This window comes from Daucus carota, chromosome 3 (genome assembly GCF_001625215.2).
Source record: "Daucus carota subsp. sativus chromosome 3, DH1 v3.0, whole genome shotgun sequence".
Lineage (NCBI taxonomy): Eukaryota > Viridiplantae > Streptophyta > Magnoliopsida > Apiales > Apiaceae > Daucus > Daucus carota.
The window spans coordinates 2655213-2672114 of NC_030383.2; the positions used below are offsets into that span (position 1 = coordinate 2655213).

The following is a 16902-nucleotide window of genomic DNA, read 5'->3' on the forward strand; positions in this document are numbered from 1 at the left end:
AGCATGAAATTGATTTTTAAATTGATAAGTGAAATTATATTATTTTTAAAATATAATATTAATGATGAGCACAAATCTCTAGTATATTCACTTACCCCGTAATCAATGTTACGAACGAGGAATCCACAGAATTAACAACAAAACAAGCGGAGTGCTAGAGTTGTATACATGCATATGCTCAAACTTGTCGCAGTTGAGAGCGATGTTATGAGAGCTATGAGAGCTATGAGAGCATCTCCGGTCGCCTTTTCAAACAAGTTATGAATCTAATTTTAGAAAAGACTAGCTTATAACCCGTGCAATGCACGGGCGGTTAACATATTTGTTATTTTATTATATATATTTTAAAGTTACCTAATTTTATTGTAAAAATAAAATTATGATAGAATAACATGGTTTAATAAATTTTTTACTTAACAGTTGGATAAATTCTTCATAGTTAAGTCCGTCAAATGGCTAATTGAAAATTAGGTCGAACATATATATTTTAATGAGAATGTTAAAATATTTTCTTTTACATGTTATAATTTAAGGTGGCCTATAAACTCAGATATAAACTAACCAATCAACCTTTGATATTTTGTTATTAATAATTAATAATATGGTATAAAACATACGCATGAAACCAAATATCTCCCCATCATACTAACCTAAATTTAATGTTTTGGTTTAATTGATAATAAAAAATATACTATAACATGTTATAAATTCAAGAGCTCCGTGGGTCGAATACCAAACGATTCACCAAACTCAACTAACTGACCAACCAAGTGAATTTTTATTTTTGGCTTTAATAGTGTAATAATATATAGTATATGACAGATTTGTAATATTTCTTTTAATATGAGATCATTAGAGTATTTAAAAATAATGTTATTAATATATTTTGGTTGAATAATATCACATGTTATTTATTAATAATTATATTTAATGATATTATATTTTTATATATATGGCGCCCGTGTTAATTGTAAAAACTCGGTTTTTTTAGTTAGAAAATCTAAAAAAGATAAAGCGTTTTGATTAAAAAGACAATTACTATGTTGCTCGATATTATTTTAAAAGATTGAGTTTTTTTTTATCTAAAAAATATATAAAAGATAATTTATTTTAGTTAAAAAGAATAATTGGTTATATATATAGATAGGCCCGTACTTCGGCCCAAGTACCGACCGCCCGACCAATATAATAATACTCCCTCTATTTTTTATTATTTGACTTTTAGACTCTTTGCACACATCTTTACGTATAAATATGTCGCCCATGTCCGTATTAATTGTAAAAGATTAAACTTTTAGTTGGAAAATTTATAAAAAGATAATATATTTTAGTTAAAAAAGTAATTACCATGTTTCTCAATGTTTTTTTAGAAGATTGAGTTTTTTAGTCAAAAATATAAAAAAATAATATATTTCAATTAAAAGGATTATTTGGTTATATAGATAGGCCCGTACTATGGCCCAAATTAAAAAGAATAATTGGTTATATAGATAGACCCAGAATAATTGGTTATATAGATAGACCCGTATTTTGACCCAAATACTGACCTACCAAACTTTTAATGTTTCAGTTTTAAAAGGATTATTATTAATTGGTTATATAGATAGGCCCGTACTTTGGTCCAAATTAAAAAATAGGCCCAAAATAATTGGTTATATAAATAGGACCGTATTTTGGCCCAAGTACCGACCGACCGACCAAACTTTTAATGTTTCGGCTTTAATAGTATAGTATAGATGTGAAAAATTAGAACTCAAATTAACTTCTGATTTTAAATTAATTTTTATCTTATTTTTAATATCAAGTCGACTTCCGACTTAGTATTAAGCAAATAAATAATTATTAAGTTAAAGTCGCAAACAGCTTTAAGTCCAGACTAAAACATACACTCATATATAGCGCATACACTAGCTTATAGCTGATATCTCGATTTATATTTCGTCTGTCCTATTCAGTTGTATACATTTGGGATGGAGTGGAAGATATGGAGCGGAAGAGTCTTTAAATTCTTTTAAAAATATAGCATCACAATTTTTTTTGAAATTCTATTTTTTCTGAATTTTAAAAGTAAATTATAAAATTATATTATATAAAATCTTAAAATACGTGTCAAACAATACAAAATTTATTCTTTTATTATATGTAATGCATATTATTTTATATATGTAATATTTTAATACTATATTTTAATTAAATACATTTTTTATAATTAATAAACTTATTGTGGTTAATATACTTTAGTACACATGTTAAGTAACTATTCTTATTGGACATGTTAAATAAGTTTGTGATAGTTAAAAGATTTTTTTAGGACACTCAGTGCTAACCACTACACCAAAAGCAGCTACTTGTTGGAGATGACGCAACTAAGTCTTTTTATATTGTAGCAGCCAGCATTACGGTTCGAGTTCAACCGAGTTATGGAGATGCTGGGCATCCCAACAGATTTTGACTGAATATATATATTTTAAATATTCATAACTAAAATTAAAACATTAATATAATATTATAAGTTAAAGGAAAGCTAAAATACCAATCATCCAAGATTTAAATATTGACTAAAGAATACTGTATATTATTTTTTCAAGTAAGAATGGAAGAAGTTTCCGTTGACTTGTGTCTCTTGATCCAAGAATTGCTACTCGCTGGTGGAGTAACAGGCAAATCAAAGGTTTTCTTCTTCGAGATCTTCAAGTGCATTCTCGTGTACTCCATAATTAATAATATAATTTTTACACATTTATAACGGATTCTGAAAAAAAAATTATGACGGTCATCAAATATTGATATATAAATCAGTGGTTAATTATAATTAATTAATGATTAATTTATTTTTTATAACTCAGCAAACGGACTAAATATCTAAATTTCTGATTATTTAATAAATTATCAGACTAGTTTCCGATTAATCAAATTAATTTTTGATTAATTCGTATTCTATATTTTTGTTTTTTACAGCACCCTTATCGAGACAAAGTCCATAAATTACTATTGTATTTGTATACACTTTAGGACGCCATGCCCGTCGACGTCGTTAATTATATATAATATCAACTGTACTTTGGTGAATACAATGACTATGTCTCAGAATGTGTTCATAGTGCAGAGATAAAAGTGAAACTGTATATTGCAAAATGAAACTTGGCTTCTTTTACAAGCTAGAACCTACTTATATACTGTTTCAACCTATATACACAGATTCTATATCTATACTTGTAACAAACTCACAGCTGTCAAGACTACACTCCACTACTTGTATTTTCCAGCTCAGCTCCTGAATTATCCACTTTATCATCACATGGTGTAACATCCCCCCTCAAGTTGGGAGTAAATAAGTTGGAAACTCCCAACTTGGACAACAGATAAGTAAGTTGGCGAGATGACAACGCCTTAGTGAGGAAATCAGCAGGTTGCTCAGCAGAATTAATATGAAATGTTTCAATAAATCCTTGCTGGAGCTTTTGACGCACAAAATGGCAGTCTATTTCAATGTGCTTAGTCCGTTCGTGAAACACGGGATTAGAAGCAATGTATAATGCTGATTTGTTGTCACAATGAAGAGGAATGGGATCAGTAAGTACACATCCAAGAGAGCTAAGAACTGACTTGATCCAAACCAGTTCACAAGTGGTATCTCCCAATGCACGATACTCAGCCTCACTAGATGATTTTGACACAGTAATTTGCTTCTTGCATTTCCAGGAAACCAAAGCATTGCCAAGCATAATACAATAGCCAGTTAATGAACACCTGGTATCCACACAACCTCCCCAATCAGCATCACAGTAAGCACGCGGAACCAAGTCATTGGAGGCAGGAAAGAAAATGCCTTGACCAGGAGATTGCTTCAGATATCTTACGACACGAAATGCAGCATCCAAATGATCATGTAAAGGTTTAGCAATGAACTGTGCTAAAGTGTGCACAGCATAACTCAAGTCTGGTCGAGTTATAGTCAAGTATATAAGACGACCAACTAAACGGCGAAAGACTTTAACATCAGCAGAAGCTAAAGGAGCAGATTCTGATTTCTGCAGATTATGGTTCTGTTCAATTGGAATCACAGAAGGTTTAGCAGCCTCAAGCCCAGTATCTTTAAGAATATCCAAACAGTACTTACGCTGATGCAAGTAAATCCCAGACGTAGACCTTGCAATCTCCAACCCAAGAAAGTAATGCATATGCCCCAGATCTTTGATGTTGAACTTGGTTTTAAGGAAAGCCTGAACTTGTGCAATAAGTTCAGATGATGATCCAGTGATCATGAGATCATCCACATATATCAATACTGCTACAAAGTGACCCTCTTTATGCACTGTAAACAAGCTATGGTCAACTGCACATTGGTCTAAACCAAAACCAGCAAGAGCATTGGCAAGTTTTAAGTACCATGTACGAGGAGACTGTTTAAGACCATATATGGACTTGATAAGTTTGCAAACCCAAGGAATATCAGCAGTGGTTGGAAAGGGCTTACCAGTGAACTGAGATAACCCTGGAGGGAGACGCATGTACACATCTTCTTGGAGGTCACCATGCAAAAACGCATTGGTGACATCCATTTGATGTAAAGGCCAGTTATAGGCAGCAGCAAACGCCAACAAAATGCGAACAGTTGTCATTTTCACCACCGGAGCAAACGTTTCAAAATAGTCCAGACCCTCCGTTTGAGTGAACCCTTTGGCGACAAGACGAGCCTTGTAACGCTCTACTTCACCACTGGGTTTATACTTAGTTTTATAAAGCCACTTGCAATCAACTATATTAGTGTCTGCAGGCATAGGTACAATCTCCCAAGTATTGTTAGCTTCAAGAGCTAAAATCTCCTCTCGCATCGCTTGGCACCACACAGGACTCTGAACTGCTTGAGCATATGTATATGGAGTAGCTACTTTGTCTGTAGCATTCAAAAATGCAGCATATCAAGGTCGAAACACATGATATGACAAGTAATTCTGCAGAGGATAAGTGACAGAATTAGCACTCTTAGGAGCAAGAAACGACGGGAGGCCCGTGTACTCACCATACCGGACTGGTAGAGAGCGTTGTCGACTTGGTCGAGAGGTAGGCACTAGCTCAGTGTTGTGCTGAGAAGTGGGAGGTACCTCCTCTGTTCCTGAAGCCCTGGAAATCTCAACCGTAGGTTCCACAGGATCAGTAGAGTGTCCTCCAGTATCAGCCGGTGTAATAACCACAGAAGGTGAAGAATTAATCTCAGAAAATGGGAATTTGTCTTCAACAAAATGAACATCCCGGGACACAAATGTTTTCCTAGTTTGCAAGTCCAGAAGCCGATAACCTTTGGTACCAAACTGGTATCCAAGAAATACACATTCCACAGCTTTAGGAGCGAATTTATCCTTAGGACCCGCAACTTGAGTCATATAACACAGACAACCGAACACCTTAAGTTTGTCAAATTTGGGAGGCTTCTGAAATAGCACCTCATACGGAGACTTATAGTCTAACAGCTTGGACGGAGTTCGATTGATTAAATGAGTTGCAGTTAGTATGCAATCGCCCCAAAAAGAATCAGGCAAATGAGCTTGAATTTTGAGAGCTCGTGCCACATTTAAAAGATGCTGATGTTTACGTTCAGCCACCCCATTCTGTTGGGGTGTATATGGACAGGACGTTTGTTGAAGAATGCCCAAGTTCAACAGATACATATGTAAATCTTTGTTGATAAATTCCGTTCCATTGTCAGAACGAATTGTCTGAACAGTGATATGAAATCGAGTTTGCACATAAGCAACAAACTGTTTGAGCAGTAACGGCACTTGAGTTTTATCAACAACAAGGAATACCCATGTGCTTTTTGACAAATCTTCTACTATAGTCAAAAACATAGTACATTTACCATGAGTGCAAGTTCTATAAGGCCCCCAAAGATCACAGTGGATTAAACTAAACAAAGAGTTACTTGTAGAAGTACTAGTAGGAAATACAGAGCGCTTTTGCTTAGCTTGATGACAAATACTACAGTCTTTGAACAGAGTAGTGTCACATTTAGGAACAATATCTAAATGCTGTAAAACTAGAGTAGAGGGATGGCCTAATCTGGAGTGCCATAACTTGCATTGATCCATACTGGATTGTACTGACATAGTAATATATTGGGTAGCAGTAGAAGGACTATTCTGTGAGAACCTTGAGGACAGCTTGTATAAACCCCCAGTCAAATCACCAATCTCTATCATCTTCTTCTGTGGAAGGACCTGCATAATGCATTTGTTCATAGAGAAACTGACATGACAGTTAGAATTAACTGTCAACTTTGAAATAGAGATAAGATTGCACCGGAAGTTAGGTACACACAAAACTTGGTGAAGCAAAATATCATTGGTCAACTGAACAGAACCACAATGAGTGATAGCTGTGTTTGTACCATCAGGTAAATACAAGCTTGCTTGCATTGGTATAGGATTAATCAACTTGTGCAACTGACATGTAATGTGGTCAGTCGCACCTGAGTCTAAAATCCACTCAACAGATGAAGCATTATCCAATGCTTGTAATGTATGCACTGAAGCAACAGAACAGAATGCATTACCTTGCATTAAAGTAGAAGAAGTGGCAGCCAAAGGTGTGGTAGACACATGATGACTCTGCCAAGCAGGAAGTGTCTTGAGACTAGCCTGAATCATGGACGCAATCTGTTGGCATTGAGAGTCAGTGAAGCCTGAAGCAGTAGTACCAGAACCATCAGTAGTAGGAGAAGTTTGTACAGAGACTTGAGCAGCCTGTTTGCCAGAAGCACCTGAGTAACTAGTTCTAGAGCTCACATTAGAGGAATTGCCTGCATTAGACCTTGGCTTAGGTTTAGGTTGGCCAAATAAGCGGTGCCACTCCGGATATCCATGAAGACAAAAACATTTCTCCTTAGAGTGACCACTCATATGACAATAATCACAAACTAAGGCCTCATTAGTAGCATTTGACTTGCGAGTAACAGAGGAATTGTTCCTGTTCTTTGTATTACCAGTTCTGACATTCATAGCAACATTTTCACCAACAACAACAGAGTTACGACAATCTCTCTGTACCTCCTCTTGCAACAACAATGAGTAAGCATGACTCAAACTCGGCAACGGCTTCATCATTAGTAACTGTCCACGCACAGCAGTAAAATGATCCCCTAGTCCCATTAGGAACTGACTTAATTTGTGAATTTGCTCATACTGAGTCAATCTGCCATCAACATCACACTGACATGTGGAATTCACACAAATACAACGAGGAATCGGAGAAACATCATCAAGCTCATCAATGAGAGAACGAAACTTCGTGAAATACGAAGTAATTGACATAGAGCCTTGAGTTAAAGACATCAATTCCTTTTTCAATTGAAAAACTCGTGGCAAATTGCTCTGCGCAAACCTTACAGCTAGATCTTCCCAGAGTAACTGAGCGACCTTCAAATACACAACACTTCCTCGAATTTCAGGTGAAATCGAGTTCAAGAGCCACGACACAACCATATCATTGCATCGTTTCCATAAGGCATACAAATCAGTATTAGGTGCAGGTTTAGCTATAGATCCATCTATAAACCCTAACTTGAACTTAGCAGATAACGCAAGTGTAATCGCTTGACTCCATTGCGAATAATTGTGTTCCGTAAGGAGTTGAGAGACGATCATCATACCTGGATTATCAGCATTCTATAAGTGAAATGGATGATTCACATCAATCACTGTGGAAGAAGACGATGTATTCGTCATGTTTGTCTGGAGAAGATTAGCTTGAGCTACAGCGGCGTAAGATCTCGTAGATCGCGTGTTCATGTGAGAATAGTAACGAAAAGCCCTAATTGATCGAGATTAGGCTCTGATACCATCTCAGAATGTGTTCATAGTGCAGAGATAAAAGTGAAACTGTATATTGCAAAATGAAACTTGGCTTCTTTTACAAGCTAGAACCTACTTATATACTGTTTCAACCTATATACACAGATTCTATATCTATACTTGTAACAAACTCACAGCTGTCAAGACTACACTCCACTACTTGTATTTTCCAGCTCAGCTCCTGAATTATCCACTTTATCATCACATGGTGTAACACTATGTTCCGGCATCCGTCGATCACGTCAATTTATTGATTTATTAGTTTATTTGATATAATATGTTATTTTATATAAAAAAGTAGTTTGTTATTCGTAATATAGTAATTATAAGTCTAATAATTAATCCATGACAAAAAAATTTAATCCATCCAACAAATTAATAGACTTAGGTGTTGTTAACTTGATAGATGATACTCTATAATCAAGCAATCGAAAAGACATCACTTCGAATGAGAAAAAATGTTGTGCTGCACAATTAGAGGGTGACGGAACAGATAGATCTGTCTTAAAATTTGTTAAGTTGATCGACAAGGCAGACGGTTATTTCGCAAATGAAAAAGTTCTAGGTTGGAACGTTGTCAGTTTGTCATCCTTAATTGTACCGCTGCAAATGATCGTTGATAATTTCGTACAAAAATTCTTGCTAGCAGTAGCAGAGAAAGTTACTTCCTCCGTCTCTTATTATTTTTCCTATTTTCCTTTGACAGTTTGCCAATGCACGCTTTTGATCTTTAATATCATTAATTTTGTATTAGCATTAAATATAAAAACTTCATTGTATTAAGGTACTCGTGAATACGAATCCAACAACATCACTCACAACTATATTTTATCATATAGATTAGACGCAAATTAGTAATTAGTCTCATGTTATGAACAGTCCCGACATATCAAACGAGAAAAGAATAAAAAAACGGAGGGAGTATCTTTTAACCGATTCCAACACAGTACAGGCGTTACTGTCAGAGCATCTCCGACGAGAAATTTTCCGTATACCCGTACCACGAAGCCCTTTTAAAAAGAACATTAGTACTCGAACGATATACTTGTACAACAATCTTTCAGTTTATTTAACTTCAACATATACGTACTTATTTACAGCACAGTTACCTGATATTTGGATCTACAGAGGAATTATTTTCCAACTAAATGAACATTTTCAGTTGAACATTTGATTCCGTGGAGGAGATTATTGAAACTAACATAGAGACCAGCTAATTTTCAGTTGTTCTACTGGCTTATTACGAAAACGCCTGATAGTTTTCACTAGTTCATGCTATGATGCTAAGCTTTCAGTACCATTGATCGCTTACATTACCTCATCATGCTAGCTCCTGAGATTTCTTCTTACTGATCAGAGTCTAGAGTTTTTACTTTTTCGTGATGTCAGATTCGTCTGTCTTTGCAAACCTTCCGCGGACCCTTGGCTGACTGTCAGCTAAAGCCTTCCTGCAAGCATACTGAAGCAAAACAATGCATTAATCGCTGAGAAATCACAGAAAAATGTAATCAAGAGTCTGAGTAACACGGGTAAAAACTGTTGTTTTCAAACAAAATAATAAGGTGTACATAAGAATTATATAATATATGTTAATTACCTTGATTTTCCTGCCAAAGTTCCGTTTTGCCTTCTTAGTCCTGTATCTAGACAGCTTTTCCTGGCGGATTTCACTAGAGATTTTTCCCCACTTCTGAGGTTGTCCGATGGGTGACTGGATGATGCTCACGCTTCCATTGCCAAGAGTCTGTCATAAAAACTCACTATCAATGACCAAGCCCTATCCTGCTGAATGACCAGAGACATCTAAACACTTCTTAGTTTGTAGACTATCGCAAATTGAACAAAATTCAAGGCTTCATTGCGGGACAGAGTACAATAAAACGCGTTTAAGTGGAAACAAGGCTATTGAAAGATAAGATATATCTCAATAATACAAATTACTATTCCTTCGTCTCAAACTCAGTCCTTTCTATGTTAACTGCTTTATTGAAAGATGAGTAGCCTGAGTTGCTAATCGTTTTCACGGCTTCAAAAGCATGACCGCATAGAGCTCAGATTGTTCCAAGAAAATCTTACGAGTTAGAAAGAGGCAAATATACAGAAGCTCTGTTCATTTATAAAATTGGCTTTTGCTAATAAGAAGCTGCACAAACGCTAAGTAGTTACGAGCATGAGCACGCTTATTAAAATCGATAGACAATTCTTGAAAATCTTTCACAGTCTAGTTCTCAGCTCATTTCTACTCATCTTTCAATAACAACAGTCTCTACAACCTTTGACCACTATTGCCTTTATGAAACACATAAGCTTCTTTCATTGCTTATTAAGTCAAGAGCTTGTGTTCTACGAAATAACTAATTCTGCTAAAGTCTAAAGTTTTGGAAAATTGTCTAGGTTATCTTGAGTTGGCGAATAGAGTTTATATTTATCCCAAGTTTAAGGTTAAAACATGTGGCACACACACGCACACATCAGATAAATTAAGAGACAAAGAGAGAACAAAAAAAATTGGACAACTAGACAAACATGAAACAATAAAGAGAAGATGACCTTAATGTCTCCTTCACTATATGACCTTCGCATTGCATAGATAGCACCGAAGTCCAGTCCTGGATACTCCAGATAGTTTTCTGTTAGTGAATTCCCATGTATCCATCCCGTAGAGTTTAGACATTCTGAACTAGCACTTTTAGGTATGTTGATCTGTGGAAGCACTTTATCCTCTCTAGTAGGATCTTCAGCTGCTGCAACAGGAATCTGGATTTGCAAGACCTCGGATAGTGATGTTCCAGTAGCTTCATTCGCCATGAGATCCTTCTTAAATTCACAAAAAACCTCACTCAGAAGTTGCTCATTTTGCATTAAATCAATATCGACATCCTCTGCTGTTGAAATCATTGATATGGCAGCTATCATGGGGTCAAGGGCTACCATCGGTTCCTCAAAAACCGGTTTAGGTGCTTCGAAAAGATCCCCTTCAGCCCCAAGGTCGTAGTCCAGTACAGTGGAGGACTGAATTAGTTTGCCAAATAAAGAAAATAAAATCAACAAATATAATAAGCGTTGAAAAGGAAAGAACATAATTAGCAAACATAAAAGAGCAAGAAAATGCAGTCTCTAGTAACAGAAGGTCAAGGAGACTTCTGCACGAGCAACATAATTAAGGAGAAATCTCTAATTTAAAATGTGAATTGTTAGTTGAAGACTTGCGTCGATAACAATGAGAAAATAACTTGTAATTACAGATGGACTCATGAACTTGCAGTACCATCGATCCAAGCACATAAAGAGTTTACAAATTTTTATTTCACCAATCACTATAGTAGCTTGTGAATAACAAGTCTCTTAACTCAAACAGAAAGAGCAAGATGCTGCAGACAAGTAACCACATAATTACTAAAAACAATTGAGCAAAAATTATGAAGCTATGTTAAGTGATCCTAAAAAGCAAAATCTCTAAGGGTCAGGAGAACTTCATATTATCTTAAACACTCTTCTCTCACTCCAAAGTCGATGCATCTCCTAACTTTAAGGGGCTAGACGAAGCTTAATTACATATATAATGCTAATGCTTTGGAACTTTTATGATATATTGATATACAGTAATAAACTTCAACAAATTTCTTAAAAAAATTATTAGAACGTTGTAACAGTTTATGACCAGATCAGTGCTGTACAGAACCTTAATCCGGATTCTTAGAATATTTTTGGTTCTTACTTTCTGGAATGAGTTTGGCTCTATAAGAACCACGGTTTTCTTTCTATTCGTTCCGGTCCTGGAACTAGACTAAAATCTCCAGTTCAGAACTATGAACACCCCGAGCTCAACTACTTGAAAATCACTTCTTTTTTTTTGGGTTTTCAAACCTTTCAAGCAACCAAAAGCCGGCCATATATTCAAAGTGCAGAAATGTACATAAAGAACCCACTTTTCAACAACAAAAAAATCTTATGCCTAGCCTTTTACAAAGTTGCTATCCTGTTCTCAGAATTAGCATTCCACCAGTCCAATTATAGGCATGGAATAATAAGTTCAATTGGGTAGCTTAACTTTAGCTTTTGTTCAACTTTTACTTATTTTATACTAGTATCTGGCTAGTGGTGTTAAAAGTGAATCCTCAACTACAAGTTGACATCATAAATTTGATAAAAATAGAGATCAAAGTAATGACCTTTAAATAAAGAAACAGCCAGTATCTCCTTCCTTGAAAAGAACTGGAAAATAAAGCCTGAAAGCCTTCTCTGTATTAATATTATCTGTATATCTTGTTCCGTCATTGACAAATGATTGTAGTAACATACCATATTTAATTAGAGCCGCGTGATAATAAATGGACCCCCTTTGTTCACATTTTATACTTATGTTGTATCAATTATTTGTCATGGATCCGAACTGATTTTGTTTTACTAATAAAACCGAGCATTAAACGATAATATTGAAGAATTAAAGTGGCCTCAATTTGACCAAAAAAACGTTTTTACAAATTAGTAAGAAAATAACTAAGATTTTGACTTGGTCTAAGCCGGCTCTTCACTATAAGTTAGTATACAAATCCAACGCATCTTACCCTCTCCGGATCCTGCATTCATTCCTTCCGAGGCAAGGATATGTTTGGGTTCTTACTTTGTTCAGTAATCTTTAAGCATACAAACCAAAAATTATAAAAAACACTGCAATAACTCAAAAGATTATAATTCAGTTGAACATGACAAGGACACACAATCTATATAGTTGAACTTCACAAGCCCAACTGAACATTTTGACTGTAGACCTTTTGGTCAGATGGTATCTCTGCGCTCCACTTATCGGAGATCGAGGGTACGAATCCATCCAAAAAGAGTCAGAAAAGTGAAGAAACTTACCAGGACATTAGGTTTGTGAGAGTGCCAGAAGTCATCAAGTGGTTGAATATCTAGAGCAAAACTCTGGTAGTGAGGGAAGACAAGTCCAGTTTCAGCATACATTTCTGCAAACCTGTAACACCTAGCTTGAGTACTTTAATGAACTTTCAGCCCCTTCAAGTGGAGTGATGTAATGCAGAGGACAGAGAGAGAGAGAGAGAGAGAGAGACAGAGAGAGGGAAAGAGAGAGATGGGAGAGATTAATAATCACTGATTGTTGGGTAGAGTCTGAAGAGCTATATATTTACTCCCTCCGTCCCATTTTAACTGCTTTTGACTTTTTTACACGTATTTTAAGGAGTTAAAAAAATCACATCTAAATATAATTACGGTTTTTCTGTGGTGTGCCCATGGGCACACATTAAGCACAAAAATTGATGAATTTGGATGGTTTCTATTGGCTTAACCTTCTTTAATAATGATGCACCCCCTGCATTTACACCAACCACACCAATCAAAACCCTCCAATTCTATAAATTTTAGTGCTTAACATGTGCTCATGGGCACACACTAGACAAACCCATATAATTATTCTTTATAAAAATTTATATCAAATAAAAGTTTAGAATCTAAACTTTATTTGATATAAGAATTGAATTTTTTTATTAAGCGTAGACATTGTCTTTTTACACCTCAATATACGTGTTAAAAAGTCAAACATCAGTTAAAATGGGACAGAGGAAGTATAAGACTTTAACAGATGATGATATCTATACTATACTATAATAAGCCAACATGGGTATAATTTGTAGTCCAAAGTTTTAGTTATATTTTTTGGTTTGGTACTCTCCTTTTGGTACTACAAGTCTACAAATGTGGAGTCTATTAGTATAATATTGTTAAACAGTTTCAAATACTAAAAACACTTCTAACAATCCATTATCATATAATATTTCTTTAAATATTATATTGATGTTATAAATAAAATTATAAATTTACAATTTTGAATATCTTCTTTTAACAAGAACCTTCATATAACTTTTTTTAACTTTAACGTGTTCTATCTCAATATAAACACGAACCATTATATAACCCTTTATAACTCTAATCTTAAAAGTTATTGTTGTCAAAAAAACCAAGTTTACAAAATTACGTTAAAATTCGATTGATTTACTGAATCTTTCAAAGGTATTACACGATCGGCTATGTTTGGAAAAAAATTTAATTTTCTGATTTTTTTTATTTTTAAATCTGCGTGTACTAAATTCGGATTAAATGTACCAAAAGCTTGATAATAGTCAGTTGAATAATATAATATAATTTAAATTCAATTCATTAATACTAAAATACTAATAAAATGATGTTAAAATTTAAATTATAAATAATAAATTACGAACTATATACCCACCCGTGCTTCGCACGGGTTAAAGGCTAGTAATTATATAATAAATTATCTACTTAAAAAGCATAGTAAAACGACAAAGTCTACCAGAATAATCTATTAAAAATCAAAAAATATATCATTATTACATGATCACTGTCTACTGTCCCCACAATATTTATCATCTGTGCACTGTGCTTGTTTACAAAGCATGCTTCCTCTGGGCATACCATTCAATGTGCCAGTTTGCGTGCATAATATAAGTAATTTTTTTGAGGAGCTTATGCTTTTTTGATTCTAGAAAGTTGAGAAGCACCTAAAACAATTTACAAATGCTAGTTTTAGTTTTAGACTTCTATTTATTTTTCAAACACTTTAATCACCTATAAATTTTAACTTGTTTCTAATTTCTACTTTACTTTTTTTACTTTAAGCAAGCAAGAAGTACTTAGGTTGGGTTCCACATACAACCAATTAAAATTAGAATCTTAAAACCTTATTATTAACCATTAGATTGTGAAAGATTTAAAGGCTGAGATCTGACTTATGTATTATACATTTATACTCTACTTTATTATACAATACGTTATTTATTAGAAATAAATTATAGTTAGAGTATACATATTGAAGAAGACACAATAAATGATATTTAAAGCAGATTTGAATACTTTCTATAAATAATGTAATTACAAATATTTAGAGTTATCTACATTCCTAATATATACCGATGAAGTATATTTCATCCAATAAATACTAATGGATAATATAATTTAAATTCAAATTTTTGTACACATGTTTTGAAAAAATATATCTCTGCGGGATATCGTTAACATCTTAATCTGATGAATATAAATAAAGTCTAAATTCTAACTTTAATATAAGTTCTAATTTGAACCTACCCGGAAGTACTTATTTTAAAATTCATGTTAAGCTACGACCTCAATATAAACAATCCAGAGAACTTCCTCTATTGTTTTGTGATCCCGTGGGGCAAAATTAGAATTACGGTTAAACAAAAAATTATATTATATTTTAATATTATTTCTAAGATATTGGAATCCGATTTTGGGTTTGATAAAAGGAAAATAACGTGACAGTTGAAAATTTAGAAGAAAGAAAACCAAGGAACTAGGAGTCCAAACTCTGAACGTTATTTGAGCTCAGTATTCTTACCGCTGAGTCGCTAACGAGAAAAAGAAATAAAAAATATTGTAGGTAGCCTGTGTGGTTGGAGTACTGTGAAATATCTCGGGGATCTAACCGGGCACCTCTTATGCTTAGGAATATTCTCATATTGTTACGCATCTTTAATTTATGTACTCCCTCCGTCCCCCTCATTTGTTTACATTGGGGGACGGGGGCTCGGCACGCATTCTAATGCTCTCGTAAAACGTAGTTCGGTAAATTATTTTGAACTTTTTTTTCTTCTGTATAAAAATTTGATGTTTAAATTTTTATACAAAAAAAAAAAATTAAAAATAAGCTATAGAACTATGTTTTATATGCGCATTAAAATGCGTGTCGAGCAGTGTGAAAAAACTGTAAACAAATGAGGGGGACAGAGGGAGTATCCCTGATTGGGTAATTGGACAGCTATAGTATGAAAAAATCGGATTCATATTTAGAGATCGTTTGGTTGACGAGATAATATGAATTCGGAGTCAGAAATCAGATTAATGTGAAATCATTCATGATATCATATGTTTGGTTCAATAATACTAAAATGAATCTATTTGAGTTATATATTATTGAGTTATTAATTAAATCAATTTTTTAAGGAAAAATTTTGTTTAAATTTTTTAGGAAATTTTTAAAAAAACACCATATTCGAATAAGTCATTAAATATATATTAATCCTGATTCATCACCAGAATCTCAGGGCAAAAAAACAGTAAGTTGGAGTAAATAGAAGGGTGGCGTATGGACAAACTGAGTCCGACAAATAACATAATAAAAGAGTCTTGAAAAATCCAGTACTTTTCTTTGATTGGAAACATACCAGATACAATCATGTTTGTTTTTTTTTTTGATAAGCAGAGATAATATTAGAAAATAACGAAAGCCATAAAGGCCAAACATCCAAACAGAAAATCATGTTGACATGAGAAAACAGAAAAAGTAACCAGGACAAAAATAATTGAATATCAAATCTATCACTTGTGCAGAAAATTAGGGAAATCTAACCTTGGATAATAATTCAGCCAAAAACAACAACTTTCTGAGAAATAAACAAGTATCGGAAAGCAATTCCAATTTAGCATACTCAATTTTCACTGCATTTGAGTCAAACTATACAGCTCCCACCAAAATTTGAAACATTTTGACCCATAACTAAATTTCCAGATATAATTGAAATTTTCCCCATTCCTTACTTTTTTTCCGTAATGAGAAACACTGTCCCTTTCTTTAGAAACAAAATTTTAAACTAATTAGATAAGAGGGGTGAGTGAAAAAAATTTACACGATATGAGGGTATTTTGGGTTGCTTAATAAGAAAACGTTTAGTATTTATAAGTGAAAATTTATTTATAAATGAAAAATAACTTTTATTTTATGTGTTTGGATAATTTCTTGATATTTACAAATTATGAGGTATAATAATAAATTATTTTAAATTTATTTTTTTAAGAGACCCTTTATATTTTTATAAAATTAAATTTTGAAAATAAAAATAAGTTACTAAGAAATTAAAAATTTTAACTTTTTAAATTCTACTCATAAATCAAAATATAAATTTATAAAATTTTACATTAATAAAATGAATAATTTTCTGAATTGTAAGTTCTTTTAAGTTGGTCTTAAAAACTCACCGTTATAAATTGTATTCTA

At 33.6% G+C, this 16902-nt stretch overlaps 1 protein-coding gene across 2 annotated transcripts; it reads right to left on the minus strand.

The window, feature by feature from the left end:
- Nucleotides 1–8892: 8892 nt before the first annotated feature.
- LOC108214788 (zinc finger protein CONSTANS-LIKE 1) lies at nucleotides 8893–12964 on the minus strand. Of its 2 annotated transcripts, XM_017386983.2 has the most exons (5): nucleotides 12714–12964; nucleotides 12023–12079; nucleotides 10401–10862; nucleotides 9448–9594; nucleotides 8893–9309 (listed from the first exon to the last, which is right to left on the minus strand). In XM_017386983.2, exons 1-5 carry the CDS (start codon nucleotides 12813–12815, stop codon nucleotides 9220–9222), a joined length of 858 nt encoding a protein of 285 aa, XP_017242472.1. In that variant the 5' UTR covers nucleotides 12816–12964; the 3' UTR covers nucleotides 8893–9219. The 2 variants fall into 2 exon arrangements, with proteins under 2 accessions (XP_017242472.1, XP_017242473.1); XM_017386984.2 differs by lacking the exon at nucleotides 12023–12079 and having other exon boundaries at nucleotides 12714–12962.
- Nucleotides 12965–16902: the final 3938 nt, after the last annotated feature.